Consider the following 17,635-nt stretch of genomic DNA (forward strand, 5'->3'; position numbering starts at 1 on the left):
ACACCAGGCCCTACCGAGATGCTGGGGGGATAGACTTGTGAGAGGGCCCTCTGCCCTTGAATTCCCAGGGACTCCAAGGATTCCCAGAGACCCTAGGCAGAATAAGATCTTGGGTTCCACTTGGGGAGAGGCAGGGCATGTAGAGGAGGCCAGTTTGTGTCGCCACACTGCCCCATCTGCCCATCTGTAGAATGGGCAGCCACACCCCCCTCCCAGGAGAGCGGGATGAGTCGGCACAAACAGCTGTGTCTGGGTCTGGCCCAGAGCCGGACGCACAGCAGGTACTCAGCCCCCACCCCCACCCCTCACACACCCCACAGTGTTTCACTCCCTCTCGTGGCCGGCCGCAGCAGCTTTTTAAGAGGCTCCTTTTGAGCCACTTTTTTTCTTTTTCAAAGCTAATGGGCAACACATTCTCCCAAAGAGAAACTCAGCATTTTGGACGGCTCCAGCAACGTACACAGACAACCAAGGAATCTTCCCCTAGCCTTGTCTTGGCGGGGCAGGGGGTTGTCTGGGGTGGGGGAAGGGGTGGCAGTGGCAAGGGCAGAAGAAAATATCAGATGTTAAGTGTTATCCAATTAAGCTGTAGCTAAACAACCCAAAGAAGCGGGATTGGGAGGCTGGGGAATGCATTCTGGGAGCAAGACTCTCAGAATGGGTGGGGGCACCATGGGGGACTCCTGACCAAGGGGCACCGGGCCCTGGCTCATAGTTCAGCGAACATTCTTTACCACTTCCCCTGGCACCCCAAAAAACCTTCTGGTTGGGAGCTGCCCTTCCTCCCTGGGTCCCCACCTTGCTCCAGCGCTGCCCATGGCACAACCCGCCATCCCGGGGGCCCACCCCCCACCGCGGCGTCGTCTGTTACCTGACAACTGACACTGGCATCCAAAGGGAGCCTCCGTCTGACCCTCACCCTGAGTCCCGTCACCCGAGACCGGGCGCGCGCTGCAGCACGGCAGGGGGAGGCAGGGCGGGAGAGCGCCCAGGGCACGCAGAGGTGAAGTGATCACGGATGAGTGAGGGTGGGAGGAGGCAGCTATGGGGGCCACCGCTGGCAGCTGGGCAGGCCTGCACGGCCCTGGAGAAAAAACAATAGAAAAGACTGGTCAGTCGGGCCCTGGACTGTGTGAGAGGCACAGGGTGGGATGGGGCTCGGGGCGTGGGGCTTGGCTCAGGCCACCCTTCGGGGGTGGGAGGCCCCCAGGGTGCCAGGCCCTGCAGGGAAGGCAATTGGGACACAGACAAGGGAATGGGCTCGAGGAGGTTGGCAGGGGGCACTGGGGAGGGCCCTGTTTCCACAGCTGCCAGGCTGGGCTGTCGGGGAGGCAGGACTCCGCCTCTGAGGGCCTAGTGCAGGGGGCTGGGTGAATGGGGGCTGTCAGGGCCCCACTCTCAGGAAGGACCCCCCACGTGGGGGCCTCTGGAGCAATCAAACAGGTTCCATTTGGGGATTTGTTTCCAAAACTTCAGGCTACCCCTCCCTGGAAGAGCTGGGAAGCGCAGAGCCTCCCCTGTTTGGTATAGCAGGATGGGCTGTTGGTACAGGCCCGGGACACCTCAGGTCTGCCTCCAGGTGTCTGGGCACTGTTAGCCTCCTGCCTGGCAGACCACCAGCTGGGGGCTCTCTCCAGCCCCAAGCACTGAGCATGCTGCATCCAAGCCCCAATGCCCTTCAGAAGGTTCACATCCCCCACCACACCCCAAGAAAACCCTGGCGCTGCTCACCCCCTCCTAATGTCTCGGCCTGGCTTGGGAGGCCTCCCGCCATGCGACAGCAAGGACACAGGGCCAGGGCCAACCCCGCCTCTGCCCAGCCCCACAGCTCGCTCAGCTCCGCGGCAAGGCCTGCGTTTGATTTAGCCGTTTATCTTAAATGGCTAAGAGACCACCAGGGCAAAACATTTGTGTGAAGCCCTTGCCAAAACCACAAGTGAAGAAGCCCAAATTCCCTGGGTAAATAATTGAGCAGGGAAGCATCAGAAAGACAAAAAGGAAACGTCAACAAGAGGATGGGCAGCTGGGCCCAGCCAGCTTTGCCAGGGAGGCCCAGCACAGGTCTGCATGGGTGGGAGTCTGCCCACTCCAGGGCCCCCACGTGGATTCCCCCATCGCAAGGAGAGCCACGGGACCCTGCAAGCCACCATGAGCCGGGAGCCTGTCAGCCTTCATTGGACTGAACTTCCTAACACACTGACAGGGGCTGTGGCTTAGAATACCCATTACACAGACCAGGAAACTGATGGCTGACTGCAGAAAACTGCAGGCATCAGCAGCCCCATCCAAACCCCAGCTGTCTGGCCCGAGAACCAGGGTTCTCTCTGTAGCCCTGGTTTCGCTAAAACATGGGTTATCCAGGATCAAGGCATCAGGGTATTTAAGAAGACCCCCTGCTTAGGGATTGCAAGCTGTCAGTGTCCTGTCAAGAGGTCAAAGTTAACACTAACACTGCTCGGACCCCTCTGAGCCAACAAAGACTTCATACTAGTTAGGCCTAGGGCCCAGGGTATTTTTGAGCTGGGGATAGCCCTGGAAGGATGTGGCTGAGGAACCAGTAAACAGTTTCAGCCTCAGATGCTGATGGGAAAGCCATGCTAGATTTAGTGACGTCCCTCAAGGAAGGTCAGGACCTGCCTCCTCCTGGAAGCCTGCCGTAGCCTGAACCTCCCAGCACTGGACGCTGCGTTTGATCCTGTCCACACATGGTCTCAAATCCCTATGTAGGCCTTCCCTGCAGACCACCGAGGGCTCTGGGTCATCCATCGTCATGACAGCCACCTCACTCAGCAGAGATCCACATTCCACTGGGGGAAAACTGAGGCTCAGGGAGATCTGAGACTGGAACCCAGTTGTGTCCCCAAAGCCCGCAATGCTCTGCTTCCCTCTAGGGCTGCAACTGGGTAAGTGACCGTGGGTCCTGGGATCTCTAGAGCAAGGGCCACGTAGTGGGCGGAAGTCTGAGATCCCTGGGCTCAATCCAGCCATGGGAAGTTGCAAAGGCCAAACCCAGGCTCCGGTCCCTGGGTTCTGGGTGAGGCCACGACACAGCCAGCACCATTTATCATGACTGAGAAACCAGCAGAAGCACCTCGAGGCCTGGTAAGGGATGTCCCAGGTGCCAAGGAGCTGACTCTGTCTCCATGATGGGAGGAACAGTTGCAGAGCAGGTAAAAACAGACATCTGGCCACGCCCTTCTCCTGGAAACATGCAAGGTGGGGCTCAGGCCAGGGTCTGTAAAGGCGATGTCACACACCACGTTTTGCTCCCTGCATAGGGATCAGAGGCTAGGCCACCCTGGACAGCTTTCTCCAGAGCCTCACTAGGAATTCTGACCTTGTTGAAGTCCACCTGCTCCCGGGGCCGGCTCAACTGAGGCAGGGGAGCGGAGCAGCCGGAAGAGAGGCTTCTAATCCCAAGCTCTGCAGGGCCTCTCTCTGGGGCTCCCAGAGCACCTTCTACCCTGGGAGAGGTTTCCCCATGGGGCAGCTTAAACCCAGAGCCCTTCCCAAAGGTGCAACTCAAGAAATCTGAAGCTGCTGCAAAAGCCCAAAGTGATGAAAGGAGCCACATACTGCATAATTCCATGGATATGAAATGTTCAGAAGAGGCAAATCCACGGACACAGCGAGCAGTGGTTGCCAGGAGCTGGGGGGAGCCGGTAGGGGTGGGAGGGGTGGCTAATGGGTATGGAGTTTCTTCCGGGGGTGATGAAAATGCTCGGGACTTAGTCAGGAGTGACGGCTGCACGACATTGTGAACAGATTCAAAACCACTGATTGTACACTTTAAAATGGTCAATTTTACATCCTGTGAATCTTTTTTTTTTGTTTTGTTTTTGAGGCGGAGTCTCGCTCTGTCGCCCGGACTGGAGTGCAGTGGCCAGATCTCAGCTCACTGCAAGCTCCGCCTCCCGGGTTTACGCCATTCTCCTGCCTCAGCCTCCCGAGTAGCTGGGACTACAGGCGCCCGCCACCTCGCCCGGCTAGTTTTTTTTTTTTGTATTTTTAGTAGAGACGGGGTTTCACCGTGTTAGCCAGGATGGTCTCGATCTCCTGACCTCGTGATCCACCCGTCTCGGCCTCCCAAAGTGCTGGGATTACAGGCTTGAGCCACCGCGCCCGGCCTACATCCTGTGAATCTTAACTTAAAAAAAAAAACAGCCTCAATACCTGTCCCAGGCTACCTCCCAGCCCCCACCCTTCTATTTGCCTTTAAAAGCGTAGCTGGGAAATCCAGAAAGCACTTAAGGAGCCCTTGAGACCTGGGGACAGGGTATGCACCCACACACGCACAGAGGAAGCCACCAGAGCTCCCAGGCCTCACAGCCAGAGGACCATATTCAAATTCCTCCTCGGCAGTCTCCTGGCCTCGTGACCGAAGGTGAGTCACTTTCTCAGAGCCTCAGCTCCCTCAACTTTAAAGGAAGAGTCAGGTCAGCCCTGAGCTAGAGCCAGGGATCCAGGAAACACTCACCAAATAGTCACTATCATTCTCTTACTTTTCATTCTGAAACTTTCCCCACTCCCTACGGTCCTTTCCAAGGCGTCATCACTGCTCAGCAAAGAAAGCAAGAGGATGTGCTCTGAACACAGCAAATCACCCTACAAAGACCTGCAAGACACTCCTAAAAAAACGCTTTCTTTGGAGGTCTATGAACAAAAAAAAAAAAAAAAAAAAAAAAAGTCTAAATATAAGGCCCCTAAAATCCCGCTTCTTAGGCTCCAAAATAGGGCAATGATAGATAAGCTCATTCTTGATGCCTTCACGGGTTTAAGCATTCCACAGGGGTCTGTCACCCGTCTCTCTTCCAGAGGGACTTTGCAGATGCTCCGGCTCTGTTCCTCACACATGCGCACTCACCCAGCGAACACGCCCACCGCCAAGGAGCGTGGAGACACAAAAACGCCTGGAAAAGCCCCAGTCCTGTTTTGGGGGGAATTCGAGCCTTTCCCACCCCTGAAGTCTCTGGGGCGTCCCCTCCCAAATGGGAGGATTACAGATTCCATGTTCTGAGCTAGAGAGAGGTGGTCTGGAATACACTGTGCAGGAGACGTGTATTTTTCTCTCTACTGGTGCCTTTCAATTGATACATTTTTTTTAAGCTGAGAACTCCTACGGATAGTGCAGAAATGAGTCATAGATCAAGGAAGGAGACAGCCAGGGAGGCAGCGTGCCTGAGTGAGGGACACTGGCAAGGGAACCTGACAGTCCCCGCGCCCCCTCCCCCCATGCCAAGACATTAATTCTCACAAGTCGGAGAAAATTACTATGCATGAATGCAAAAAGCATGATCAGGAGTAATTAACATGGCTTCATATGCAAATTTTATTAATGCAGAAGTACAAAGTCATTATGCAAATGAAACTTACGTCAACTCTCTTGACAAATATTCATCTCTGAGGCTCAAGTTTCTCCCTTTTTATTTATTTATTTATTTATTTTTCTCTCCCCCCCCTTTTATCTTGGGCTTCTTTTTTTTTTTTTTTAGTTGGGGGAAGGACAGCGGGGGGAAGGAGGTGGCGCTGGTGGACGCTACAGCGGTGGCAGCAGCAAGCCACAAGGACTGTTTGACAAGTTTGCAAAGTTGTTTTCCAACCAGAGAAATTTATTCTTGCATTGTTGATTTTTTTTTTTCTTTTTTTGGTTGTTGGCAGGTACAAGACAGCTCATAGGAGAAGGGGAAAAAAATTAAAAAAATAAAAAAAAGCTCTGGGCAGCAGGCAGCCAATCAAAACGCCAGAGCCTGTAATGAGGGCGATTGATGGCTGTTTGGCTTTTACTGCAGGGTAATGAACTAGAATTCAGTCTGAGGAGGGGGAAAAATATGAATATTCATGAGACTGTGCTCCTGCCTTTGATGATTAAAGAAATTTTTAATATTCAAATAAGCGCTTGCCAAGTGATTAACAAAGAACAAGCACGCAGAAATATGGAAATGGGAGCCGGGAAAGATTTGAGAGGCAAACGCACTGTGCAGGAAAGGCAGCGCCAAATTTCATAAACAAGATAGGCAGATAACCCAATTCGCACGCGGGCAAATAAAAATATTTCTTTCTGATCACTTAAATATTTTGCCAGCTACTTTGTCTTAAGGATGATAGAAAAAAATGCTATGTATTAAGAGGGTGAGGTGGGAAAGAAATAACATGAAGTCAAATGCCTGGCTCGCATTTAAAAATCATTATCCTGATCCTAGCTCATCTTCTCCCACCCCAACGGGAAATTAGGATTCTTTTTCCGGTTTGCCACAGAGGGAAGATGGAGAAGCCAGCACAGACTTGAAAACCCCAATGCGTGAGATTCAGGCCTGCCTGTTCTGGGTAGGCACAGGCATGAACTGTGGTCATCTGGCACTTCTAGGCTGGTCCAGAGGGAACCTTGATGTCTAGAGGAGAAGGGATGTGACACTGGAGAGCTCAGGCCTCCTGGAGGCTCAGGCCCTGGTCTAAACACAAGGAGAAGATGGTCTTCGGGAGAGCAGGGGGCACCTCTTGAGAAGCTGAAAGGGTGGAGACCTTCAGCACAGGGCCTGGCCCGGGGATCTTCAGGGCTGTAAGGAAAAGCTCCTCCACCCATCCCAACAGCTCCAAGAGCTGTCTGCTAAGACTGCACGCTCATATTTTAACAGCTCCACCATGGGTTCACATTGAAGCACATAATAACAGTATTAGCTGGTAAAATGATCCTGCAGTTAAAATACATCTAATTAGCAGCCCATGACATCCATTTTGGCAGTTTCCTATTTGAAAGAAGTGGAGTGCTACCTTAAATGAGACAGGTACTGGGTGTTCACCTGACAAGACCGGCCTTCTCATCATTTGTCTTTCTCTCAATTCCCTTTTTTTGGGGGGGTTGTGGGGGGTGTAGAGGGGGAGTGGCTGAGACAGCAGGAATAGAGAAGAACAATTTTAGGGAGCCTTCTTCGTTTGCTCACTTTCAGAGCTACACAGGTCTTTGGGGGTGGGGGTGACTCAAAAAATAAATTTCTTCACTCCACAGGTATTATTTCATTTCTTTCTTTCTTTTTTTTTTTTTTTAGTTTTTTGTTTTGTTTTGTTTTTTGTTTTTGAGATGGAGTCTCGCTCTGTCGCCCAGGCTGGAGTGCAGCGGCACAATCTCAGCTCACTGCAAGCTCCGCCTCCCAGGTTCACGCCATTCTCCTGTCTCAGCCTCCCGAGTAGCTGGGACTACAGGTGCCCACCACCACGCCTGGCTAATGTTTTGTATTTTTAGTAGAGACGGGGTTTCACCATGTTAGCCAGGATGGTCTCGATCTCCTGACCTTGTGATCCACCCATCTCGGCCTCCCAAAGTTTTTTTTTAGCTTTTAATTATGAAAGTTTAGGAATTAGCAATGACTGGAACTTGTTTTCCATTTCATTGTAAATATATACCAACAATCATCATCATCATAACGCAGAATGGAAAGCCAAGCATGTAAGTGAACATGCGGGTTACCATGAAAAGCTGCCAAGTCTAGGTTGGGTCCCCAAGGCAGGACCAGAGAGGGACTGGGTGTGCCACATGGCTCGGCTCACTGCCCCGGAGCATTTGGGGGACCTAGAAATGTCAGGCAGGGCGACGGGGATCCCCAGGCCCCACCTCCCACTCCTGGATTCTCATTCTCCATCAGACACCACTGTTTTGTCTGGGCACCCGATGAGCATTACAGATCTCTAGTTCTTTGCTGCCATGGGTTTTGGTTTGGGGGTGAATGTGTAGGTGTCCTTGGAAAGAAGAGCAATGAAAAGGGAAAATCAGGTCTCACAAGGGTTTGCACAGCTGTGTTTAAAGAGTTCCTTCGGGGTCATTACACAGAACCCATAAAAACAGTTCGAACCTACATTTGGCCTGTATGCGGGCAGCCAGCTGAAAGACAGCAGTCCTTGCAGGTGGCTGAGGACGGTAAGAATTCAAATGCAGGTGAAAGAGCCTGTCCAGCATCCCTCATCAACCATTTAGGCCCTAATGGACCCAAAGAGGGTCACTGATGGGTGCCAAGCTGCAAGAAGTGAGGTGGGTTCGCCAGGGGCCTCCAGGAACATGGGCAACTTGCTCATCTTTGGGCTTGAGACCACTTCTACCATCACTTCCACAAATGACCATCCATAGATCCCCACAGGCCACCCACAACCCTGTGTGGCCACCAGGGTATCGCTCTGCACCCACCGTGAGAAGTCTCCACCATGAGGGAGACTAGAAGCACACCTCGGGGAGCACCCTGAGCCAGGCTGCCCTACTCTAAGCTCCTCCTCTTGGAGCACTTCCGAAATCTCGTCTCAGAAAATGGAGAGGCAGAGCATAGGAGTGATTGTGTCCCCCAACGACACTACTGAAACCTTTCTCCTCCTTCCACCAGAGATTGGAAAGGGAACATCCTCCCCAATAGCTGCCTCTTGCAATTTAGAAGCAGGCACGCTTGGGCACACCCCTTCCCCAGGTCCGAAAGCACCTGTTTCATTGACTGCCAACTCCAGTTTCCTCAAGACGCAGGCCGCTGAAATACTCCAGGGCTGCCAATCCCCTTTCTGCACCCTGACCCAAGGACTGGTGAACTTACATCACAAATTCCAGCACCAAGGCCCCTGTGAGGGAGCAGAGGACACTTCAGATGTTGCTGGGGAGGAAGGGCATCCCTCAGCCATCTTCTGTGAACCACGGAGGTGGAGGGGGCTGGCCGTTCCAGCCCCTAAGTGGGCATCTGCAGGGGTTAGGGGGGCACGGTGAGGGACACGCAGCTTGGACTCTTCTTTTGCTTGTCTCTCGGGGAAAATCCTGCAGTGCTCCTAACTACTGAAATGCAAATAAACCACAACCACCTGTCCTCCAGCCGGGATGCTCATCATTCCTTTGCTCCTATGTATCACAGCTTCAGGACACAGATACAAAAATGAATATAAGTCCTCTGGGTGACCTCAGGCAGGCAGGGTCCACCAAACTGGGGCCCACCATCCTGGAATGCGCAGACCTGAGGACAACAGAAGGTGAAGCCATGTGTCGCACTGGTTAGAAAAATGTGTGCATGCACATCTATTACCTATAAGAGAGGTTCTATATACATATACATATGCACATACACACACCAACACTCATCTATCAGCAATGTGGACATGTTAAGATGTCTTGCGTGCACCCAATCAGAGTCCGTAGACGCCAAGGACAAATTGCAACTGAGAGATGCTCTAAATCTCACCAGCAACATCAGCCAGTCAATACCTAACAGAGGAATTGCCCCTTTTCCTCCCAATTTAGGTATTCTTATCAGAGATGTGGTAGCTGCTTCAACCTTCAGCAGTCTCTGCTTTCTAAGACAATTTAATTCAAGATCCTTCAGTAATTTTCTCTCCGGTTGCGTCCAGAGCCACAAACAGTATCCTACATGTCATATGCATGAAGCATAACTCGACAAGGAGTGAGGGCAGGCTGCAAACCAAAGTAAAGTTGTTAGATAAATCATTTGGATTCCAAGCATAAAGAATGCAGGACTTAGGGCTGGGACCCTGTAGCCCTTTCCCAGACAGAACTTAGGGGCCAGACTCCAATGACAAGCTTGGCCAGGCATCCCTCAGATATGTTCCTATTTCTTCATTAATTTAGAGCTGGGGGTGGGAGTGGAAATACACACTTAAGATAGAAGTCACATGTCACACAAGGCAAAAACCAGGAAACTCATCTTCAGATTGGGTGCCTACAGTGAGTTTTAAACTAAGGACACCTTTTCCTATCCCCTCAGCATCCACTGTGCCTGACCTTTGAGGAATGACCCGGAAAACACTGAATCCTGACGCGTGTTAAGAATGTCGCCCTCTATAAAACATGTTTACAAACTGGGGAGTTCAGGAAGTTGTGGTTCTAAGGTCCCACAAACTCCAGTGCTGGCTTTTGCTCAATGGCCATGCGCAGACAGTGCAACGGAATAAACGGGAGGAGGAAGGCTAAGCTGCGAGAATCCCGCAGAATTAAGAATGAAAATCAACAGCACAGCCAATAAAAAGAACATAAAGAAAACGGAGTGCCCAGCAAGGAGGTTATTGGGATGACTCAAGCCCAAAGCAGCCAAAAAAGGGAGCAGAAATTTCAGGTGCAGATGGAATCATGGATGAGGAATGTAAGCATCATCGACCTTTTTAAGATCAGACCATAAAACTCTACCTGAGCAATAAGGGAACAGACAAGCACAGGGCCAGCAGGGTTTCTTGTTTCAGATGGAACAGAAAGAAACTTGGTTAGTAGAAGGTCAGAAAGAAGGAAGGAAGGAAGGAAGGAAGGAAGGAAGGAAGGAAGGAAGGAAGGAAGGAAGGAAGGAAGGAAGGAAGGAAGGAAGGAAGGAAGGAAGGAAGGAAGGGAAAGAGAAAGAAAGAAAGAAAAAGAAAGAAAGAAAGAAAGAAAGAAAGAAAGAAAGAAAGAAAGAAAGAAAGAAAGAAAGAAAGAAAGAAAGAAAGAAAGAAGAAGAAAGAAAGAAAGGAAGGAAAGAAGAAATCAAATTGTAAAAAGGAGGACCCTGCTATAGTTTAAATGCACATTTTGTTTTGGGTTGCATTTAATAGAATTATAGGCAATTGATTTCTACTATTGTAATAAAAAAAAAAATCCAGCTCTCCCCTGGATTTTGTTGATGATTAAATCTCTTTTTTCCCTTTCATTTCTTTTTCCCTTTTCCTAATGGACTTACAGAATACTGAGGTTCAGTGCTTTGCATTACATAAGAACAAAATCTTTCTATGGCCTCTTTATGTTCCTAAGCCAAGTCTGAAATGTCACTGACTAAAAAATTGAACAGGCCTGTAATTACTTCCAACAAAGTAGTTCCTTTAACTGCGTTTTCTGTAGGTAGATGGCATTTAATATACATATTGTAAGCCTTCTTTTCAGCACAGGTAACATTTGATGACAAAAATCACAAATTTTCCTCTAAGGGAGCAGTCTGACAGCCACCTCCTTACTTATTTTTTGATGTGAAATCCGTTTTCATCTCCTAACACACTAGCGGTGACGTGCAGTGTGTGCACAACAAAATTTGTAAAAATTAACACTTCGCGGGATTAATTTAATAAAGATTGTTAGCACATTAACACTAGTAACATTGCTCCTTCCGATTCATCCAGCCACGCTCAAGACGCCGCTGTAACGGAGGTTTACATTCAGCTGAGGTTTATACCGCTATTTAATGTAATTAAAGAAACCGGCAGCGCAGTCCTCAATGGAAATATCATTTCTATTGCAGAGTATTCCCATTAGAAATTGGGGGAAATCATAGCACGCTGACTTTGATTTTGTTGTAATTTTATTTTTCCTTGGCTGTCTTTGAAACAGAGCTGATGTGCTGGACCTCAGACGGAATTTACTGCAGATACTCTGCAAAGATTCCGCGATAAGACAAGCCTCTTCTCCCTACAGGAGTGCCCAGTATTTATATGCCACTTACGTGGTTTTGAAACTGTTTTTTTTATTGTGTTTTTAAAATCTACAGCCTCTGTTAGGCTGTAATTACCCAAGAAGTTCTCTGCCCAGCACCCCATCCTGAAATATACCCCAAAATAACATCGTAGATAAGAGCCCAGAGGCGGGGAGGCCTCCGGGGCCACTCTCACACATAAGCAATCATAGTGTAGCTAGGATCCCAACGAGCTCCAGTTCCTGATCAGGGCGAGAATCTAGCTGTCATCTCAGAGGAAGAAGGCAGCAAGCATCGCTCAGGAGGCCTCAGAGACTAAACAGACACAAAACCCAAAAGAAAAAGAAAAAAAAAAATCTTCGCACCACATCACCAAAATGGCAGAGAAAATTAAGTCTTGGGGCTGAGACGAAGGGAACCTGACTCAGCTCCTCCGCCTCTGACAGCTGCCTCCTGCCCTTGGAGCGGCCAAGTGCAAACAAAAATGAGACCTTTCTTCTCTAAACCTGCTGTCCCTGTGCTGCAGGGGTGACCACGTCGCTTTTTTCCCCTTCCCTAAGTGCATTTTAATATCCTTATTCTACATCCTAATTTCTTTGAAAAAAACATCAGTGTCACTAAAAAAACGTCACTCTGTTTTGCAAAATCCAGCAGCTTCCTTGGCAGCGAGAAAGGCTGGCTGGCATTATCCCCTCATTTGACAAAACTACTATTTCTGGGCATGTGCTCAAAAGCAGGTAGGAAGCAAATGCTGAGAAATAAGGAAGTAAAAACAGCCAACAGATTTTTCACTACCAAGAACGCCAAGCGTAAACATGATTTATTTAGCTGTGTTTAACGTGTCTGTCCTCCACTCAACTACAAGCCCACTTGGGTTTAAGGAAAGGGTCGGTAGAAAGGGACAGGAAAAGGGGAGCGGGGAGGACATCGGGGGAGAGGGAGCAGGGGCAGGCGGCGCTGAAGGGAGACTTCCTAAACGGTTCTGTTCAGAGTTTTAGGAGAACAAGAATCCTCTACCCCAAAATACACGCGTGTGTCGAAAGAAGGCAGCACTAATCTGCTGGTTAATTAACGAGCTGCCACTAACAAAAGATGGAAGACCCAGTTCAGACAGACAGTATTTACATGGGCGTTGCGTGATCTTGTCCCCCTGCTTCCCTACCTTTTCTCGCAAACCATGTGGGCTGGGTACAGCGACAGGCGGAGAGGCCCGTCAGGTTGGGTTACGAGTCCAGCCGTGGAGAGGGGAATATCACTACCTTCCTTGCCCAGCCTTGCATGCCCACGTGGAATTTACTTAGATCTGTATTCAATTAAGAAGCACCAGACAGTTCCTGGCTCCAAGCCTGCACCATCGCAGACTCCGGGTATCTGCCGTTCCCCACTCCAGCCCCAATGCCGGTGAACAGGGGCTGGGTCAAGGTCCCCATGGAGAAAGGAGAAGGCCACGCTCTCCCACCCCTACCCTATAACTCCATTCCGAAGTCTTGGCCCAGCTAGGGTGAACAAACCAAATACATAAAGAAAGCTTCTGTATTTCCTAACCAACAAGACTAATCCAGAGGTTTTGGGCCCTGCCATAGGTTATTTTATTAAAAATCTAATTCAAGTCATCCAGCTTTAGCTGGGAAAAAGAAACCAGGCCTCTTCCAAAGAAAAGCAACAACCAAAAAGTAAAATGGAGTCTCAACAGGACACTTAGGTCCTCTGGCTTCCCTAGTGAAGGTACCATTTCATAGCAGCTAGCTACGCGCTCCATGGGGATGAGTACCAATTTCTGTTAGCTCTGAGAGGCAGTGAGAATTTCCTCACCGGTCCACTTTGAGTTCCTTCCTCACTGGCACCTAGCAAGACTGTGCATTTAAAGACTGCTTGCTGTATGCATTCCTCCCCAATCCAAGTCCGTATGTCCCCTGTCCAGCTCCTCTCCTTCTGGGGCCTGAGACCAAATATCAGGAAAAACACCTTTTCTGGGGTATTTGGGTTAAGGGCAACAGTGACACTACTCAGTGTCAAGATTCTGAATCACATGACAATCCCAACAATAACAAGGAGCTGGGGTGGGGGAACAGTCCTCTAAAATGAATAGGGAGGGGGGGAATTTCCTATTGGTATTCGGTTACTAAATTGAAAACCCAAGCGCCCCCCTCCCCACATAAACCTCCTCCCAAAGCCCCTAATTCTTCCTCCTTGCAGTAAAAAATTACACCCTCTACAAGTAGCTATTTGATTCCTTTCCCTTTTGCAAATCAGTCACCCTGCCCCCGTGGACTGAACAATAACAGTTCTCCATTTTTATGATGTCTTTGAAATCAGCAATTGCTTCACTCCTACCTACGGGTTTGTTTTCATATCTGAACAGGGACAGGGAAGTAAACAATTGGCTAGCCCCATTTTATAGGTGAAGAAACTAACAGATGAACTGGTTTGCCCTGGGCTGTTTAGGAAGTAAATGTATTTGAGACTACCCGACACCACAGGCCAACCTCTAGATTCTGCTGCTTTAACAGTGAGACGGCCCCTGATGCTCCAGCAACAACAAATATTATTGAACCTCTAAGCAGGACTCAGGTGCCACTCTGGAAGCCACCCTTGTAGGAAATCCTATACGAAAATCTAGATTTCTCAGAGCAATAAAATTGAAGATGCTTAACACAGCACCTCCGAAGGAGGCTTCTCCAGGATCCCTTTGGCTACCAATTGCACTGGTATTTCAACATGATCCAGCTGACAGAACCCCCCATTTCCAGGCAAATCTCCCACACATTGCTCCTAAAAAAAAAAAAAAAAAAAAAAAAAGCAAGGCAAGTGCCCTACAGACACATGGCAGGGCTCGGAACCACACACCGCAGGGCAGCCCACCCTGCCACTCAGGCGCAGAAAGTGTGTGCCCTGCAAAGACGCCAGAGCACCCTGGGGGCTACCAGTTTTCCTCGAGGAAGATCCTGAGCAACAGCCTTCCACCACACTGTCCAAGCCTTAGTCCAAACCTAGAGGGAGAAATCACGCGTAATTCTGATCACTGTTGAGCCGTCAAAATAAAGAAAAGGAAAATGAAAAGTCAGCCTCCCCGTCAGTGTACCAGCCAATACTTCAGCCAACTACAGGTTACCTGTCTTTCAAGCAAAACATGAACAATTACCCGCCCCTCCCAACATACACACCCCTGGTCTCCAAAAATCCTAAAATGTACATCCCTTTAAATGAACTGCAGAGACCTAGGATGGGGCCCCTCAAACACACACACAAAATTAGCGTTTCATCTTTCTTTCTGTAAAGGAATCCGGTAACATAAATACTAATCAAACACGAGAATCTGCCAGTTCGTTTTGGACCATTATGAGTGCTGGATTGTGATCTTTACCCGTATTTACAGATATTCAAAGGCAGATTCTATCTTGTTAGAACTGTTATAAATGGACGTCTGAGAAATCAGCGAGCAAGTTCAGACAGATATGAAAACCTCCCTGTCCAGGACTGGCAGTAGCTTTGAGCTCCCAAGTGTTGGATTTGTTACCTTTTCTGGAGGCCTTTCAAAAAATAAATTGACAAATGCCTTCAGATTCCTCCACCAGAAAAGCTGACTGCTCAAAGTTCGGGTTAGCTAAATCTGAGATTTTAAAATCAACTCTTACTCAAAACGCCATGATGGTGCCGTTTACACAATACTTTAGCCTTGAGAGCACAGCAAGTGTAATATACTGTTTCATATTATAAGTATATATGTATACGCATATTTGTAAAACTACCTTGACTCTTATTATAGCAAATCTATTCTGCCTGGTTCAGATTTATTTCTGAAAAATGGAAAATAGAGATGTGGCTCCAATCCTAGCCTGGAAAAGCTGTCACAGTGAAGGTAAACTTTTAATCGGCTACAGGCGAACAGCAGACAATTTTATTTCCAGAGTAACAACTTAGGGAAAATGTTTGAACATTTTCTTAAGAGCGTTGTGGTGGACAGGCTGGGCGTCCAACCACTGCTTTTCTGGACCTGTAAGGGCCCGATGAAGTGCTTTAAACAATTGGAGGTCAATTTTTAAGACACAAAACTAGAGACTCCTAGCAAGGTGACGATTTGCATACAAATTCTTGTCGGAAGGGGTTATCCTAAGAGAAGTCAGGCTGGAAGGAGGACTGACATTAAATCCCTGTGATTCCAGGAGCTTCGGCGTCCCACTCTAGTGGAGGGTTCCATTCCCACACAATTGGGAAAACACTTTTGTCCTTGAGAAAAGCGGGTTTACTCTCCTCCCACTCGGGAAGAAAATAAGGTCCCCACGAAATCCCCACTTTGAGATGGGGCTGTTGTCCCTGGATGATCACATTTTTGTGCCAGGGAACTCCCGGAAGCTCCTTCCGTCCCGGCCTCACCTGGATCCCGGGAACCGCCCGCTCTGTCCCGCCAAGGTGGGCTGAGGAAGACGGCGCCACTCATCAGGGCAATGGCGGCGGGCGGAAGAGAGATCCCCGTGCGCCCCCAGCACCCGGGAAGAATGCCACCCGGCGAGGCGACCTGACCGGCGCGGAGCGGTTTCGGGGAGGGGACCACTTCCACATTCCCCATGCCCGGGAAGGTCACCCACCCAGGAGAGGGCCCAAGGGCCAGAGAGGAGGCGACTGGTGGAGGAGGGGCGGCCCCGTGCGCACAAAGGGGCCCGGGGCCGGCTGGCTCCCCGCCCTTGACCTTGGGTCTCCGCCTCCATCCATCTCCGCCGGCTGCCAGGGAAGGGGGCTGGCCCGAGGCCAGGGGCGTGCTCGCAGGGCTGCTGCTGGGCTGGGGACCGACAGGGGGCCGACTGGGGGCGGGGGGAAAGGGGCCAGGAAAAAAGACTCCAGGGCTGCAGAGTGCTCCGAGGAAACCTGCATTCCACCTCCTTCGAGAGCCGGTCTCGAGGTGGCTCCGATTCACTGCATGCCCCCGCCCCCCAAAGCAAAAGTTGCACGGATGCACGAGGGAAACCTCTTCCCAAAGCTAGCCCTTCGACTCGCGCACCCCCCGCCTTCCTCGGACCCAGGCCGAGTGGGGGAGGGGAGTGTCAGGGGAGGAAGAAAGGAGCGCGCCTTCCCAGGGAGGCCAGACGCAGGCTGGGTCAGCTGCGCCTCCTCCCGCCCCTCGCCGCCCGGCTCAGGCAGCTGCTCCATTAAGCCCCCGAATTATGCATGGACCTTGAGCCCTCTCGGCCCTCCCGCCCCACCAAGGCACAATCAACTTGCGCAGCGGGCCCGGGTCAGAGAGAGAGGGAAGGAGGTGGACGATGGGCGCGAGGCTGTGGGCGAATCAGAGGCCGGCGGCCAGGCGGGGGCCAGGCGCGCCCGAAGGCCTCAGCGCAGCGCCGAGGAGCCTCCCGACCGGGCCAGGGCCAGCCGGGAAAGGGGCACCGCTCACAGGGGAGGCCTCCGCGCAGTTTTGAAGTTGCCAAAGTGTCCGCGCCGTGCCGGGTGCGGGGTCCGGGAGATGCAGCTGCCCCCGCGGAGCTCTGCGCCCCTGGCCTCGGGGAAGGCCATTGTGTTCTCCGGTGTGGCAATGAAAGGGGCTATGTACCCTAACCACTGAACCCTCGGAGGGCCTGAGTCCCCCGCGGGCAGGGCAGGGAGAGGCGGTCTCACGGGCGGCGGAGGGGATGGGTATGATTTGCTCGGGATAGGCACCGTCGCGGGGAGGGGAGGAGGCCAAGCTTGAGGAGGGGCTGCTGAAGATGGAAGGAAGCGAAAGGAGACCTCCAAGTTGCAATCGTCGGGGAAACCGGAAAATTGCACTAGTGGGGAGGCAGGTGGCGCCCAGAGGTTCAGAAGCAGAATTAGGAGGACTTCGATGTCCACCCCGCAGACAGTGACCCAGGCCCCAGAGGACTCCGCAGCCTGGGGCCTCGCGTCCCGCCTCTCGGCAACACGCTGTTTTCAGCGTTCCAGACCACCGCGCTGCAGTCTACGCTGCCCTGACGCTGGAGTGTGGACCTTGTTTTGCTCCTCGGGGCCGTCTGTTTCTGGAAATTACTTCTCTCTCTCTTTCCCCGTCTCCCCAAAGCAAAGGCCAGGTCAGGAAAATTACATACTTCGTTTTCCCAACAAATAAAGTCGTCTAGTTTGCAGGGAAAGTTTTACAAGCCAATGATGCAGAGAGAAGACCACACTGTTTAGCTTTCTTAATTGGCTGGCTTTGAACTTGAGGTGGGAGGAGAAAAGAACCAGCTCCAGCCCCAGGAAAACTTAGTTTTGCTGGGTTTACCAACGCC

The 17,635-nt window shown here is 50.8% G+C and overlaps 1 protein-coding gene across 5 annotated transcripts in view; it reads right to left on the minus strand.

Moving 5' to 3' along the window:
• Window positions 1-17,635, minus strand: part of BCL11B (BAF chromatin remodeling complex subunit BCL11B) — a 103,686-nt gene that overhangs the window by 61,211 nt on the left and 24,840 nt on the right. For 2 of the 5 annotated variants that reach the window (XM_030930076.1, XM_030930075.1), the window contains exon 3: window positions 872-1,084. The exons of 2 other annotated variants lie outside the window; for them this stretch is intronic. In XM_030930076.1, the coding sequence (XP_030785936.1) occupies window positions 872-1,084 (213 nt within the window). Of the gene's footprint in view, window positions 1-871; window positions 1,085-17,635 lie in introns of those variants that run through there. One more of the 5 variants, XM_030930080.1, reaches the window with a different exon arrangement.

Source organism: Rhinopithecus roxellana, chromosome 5, assembly GCF_007565055.1.
Source record: "Rhinopithecus roxellana isolate Shanxi Qingling chromosome 5, ASM756505v1, whole genome shotgun sequence".
In the NCBI taxonomy this organism is placed as follows: domain Eukaryota; kingdom Metazoa; phylum Chordata; class Mammalia; order Primates; family Cercopithecidae; genus Rhinopithecus; species Rhinopithecus roxellana.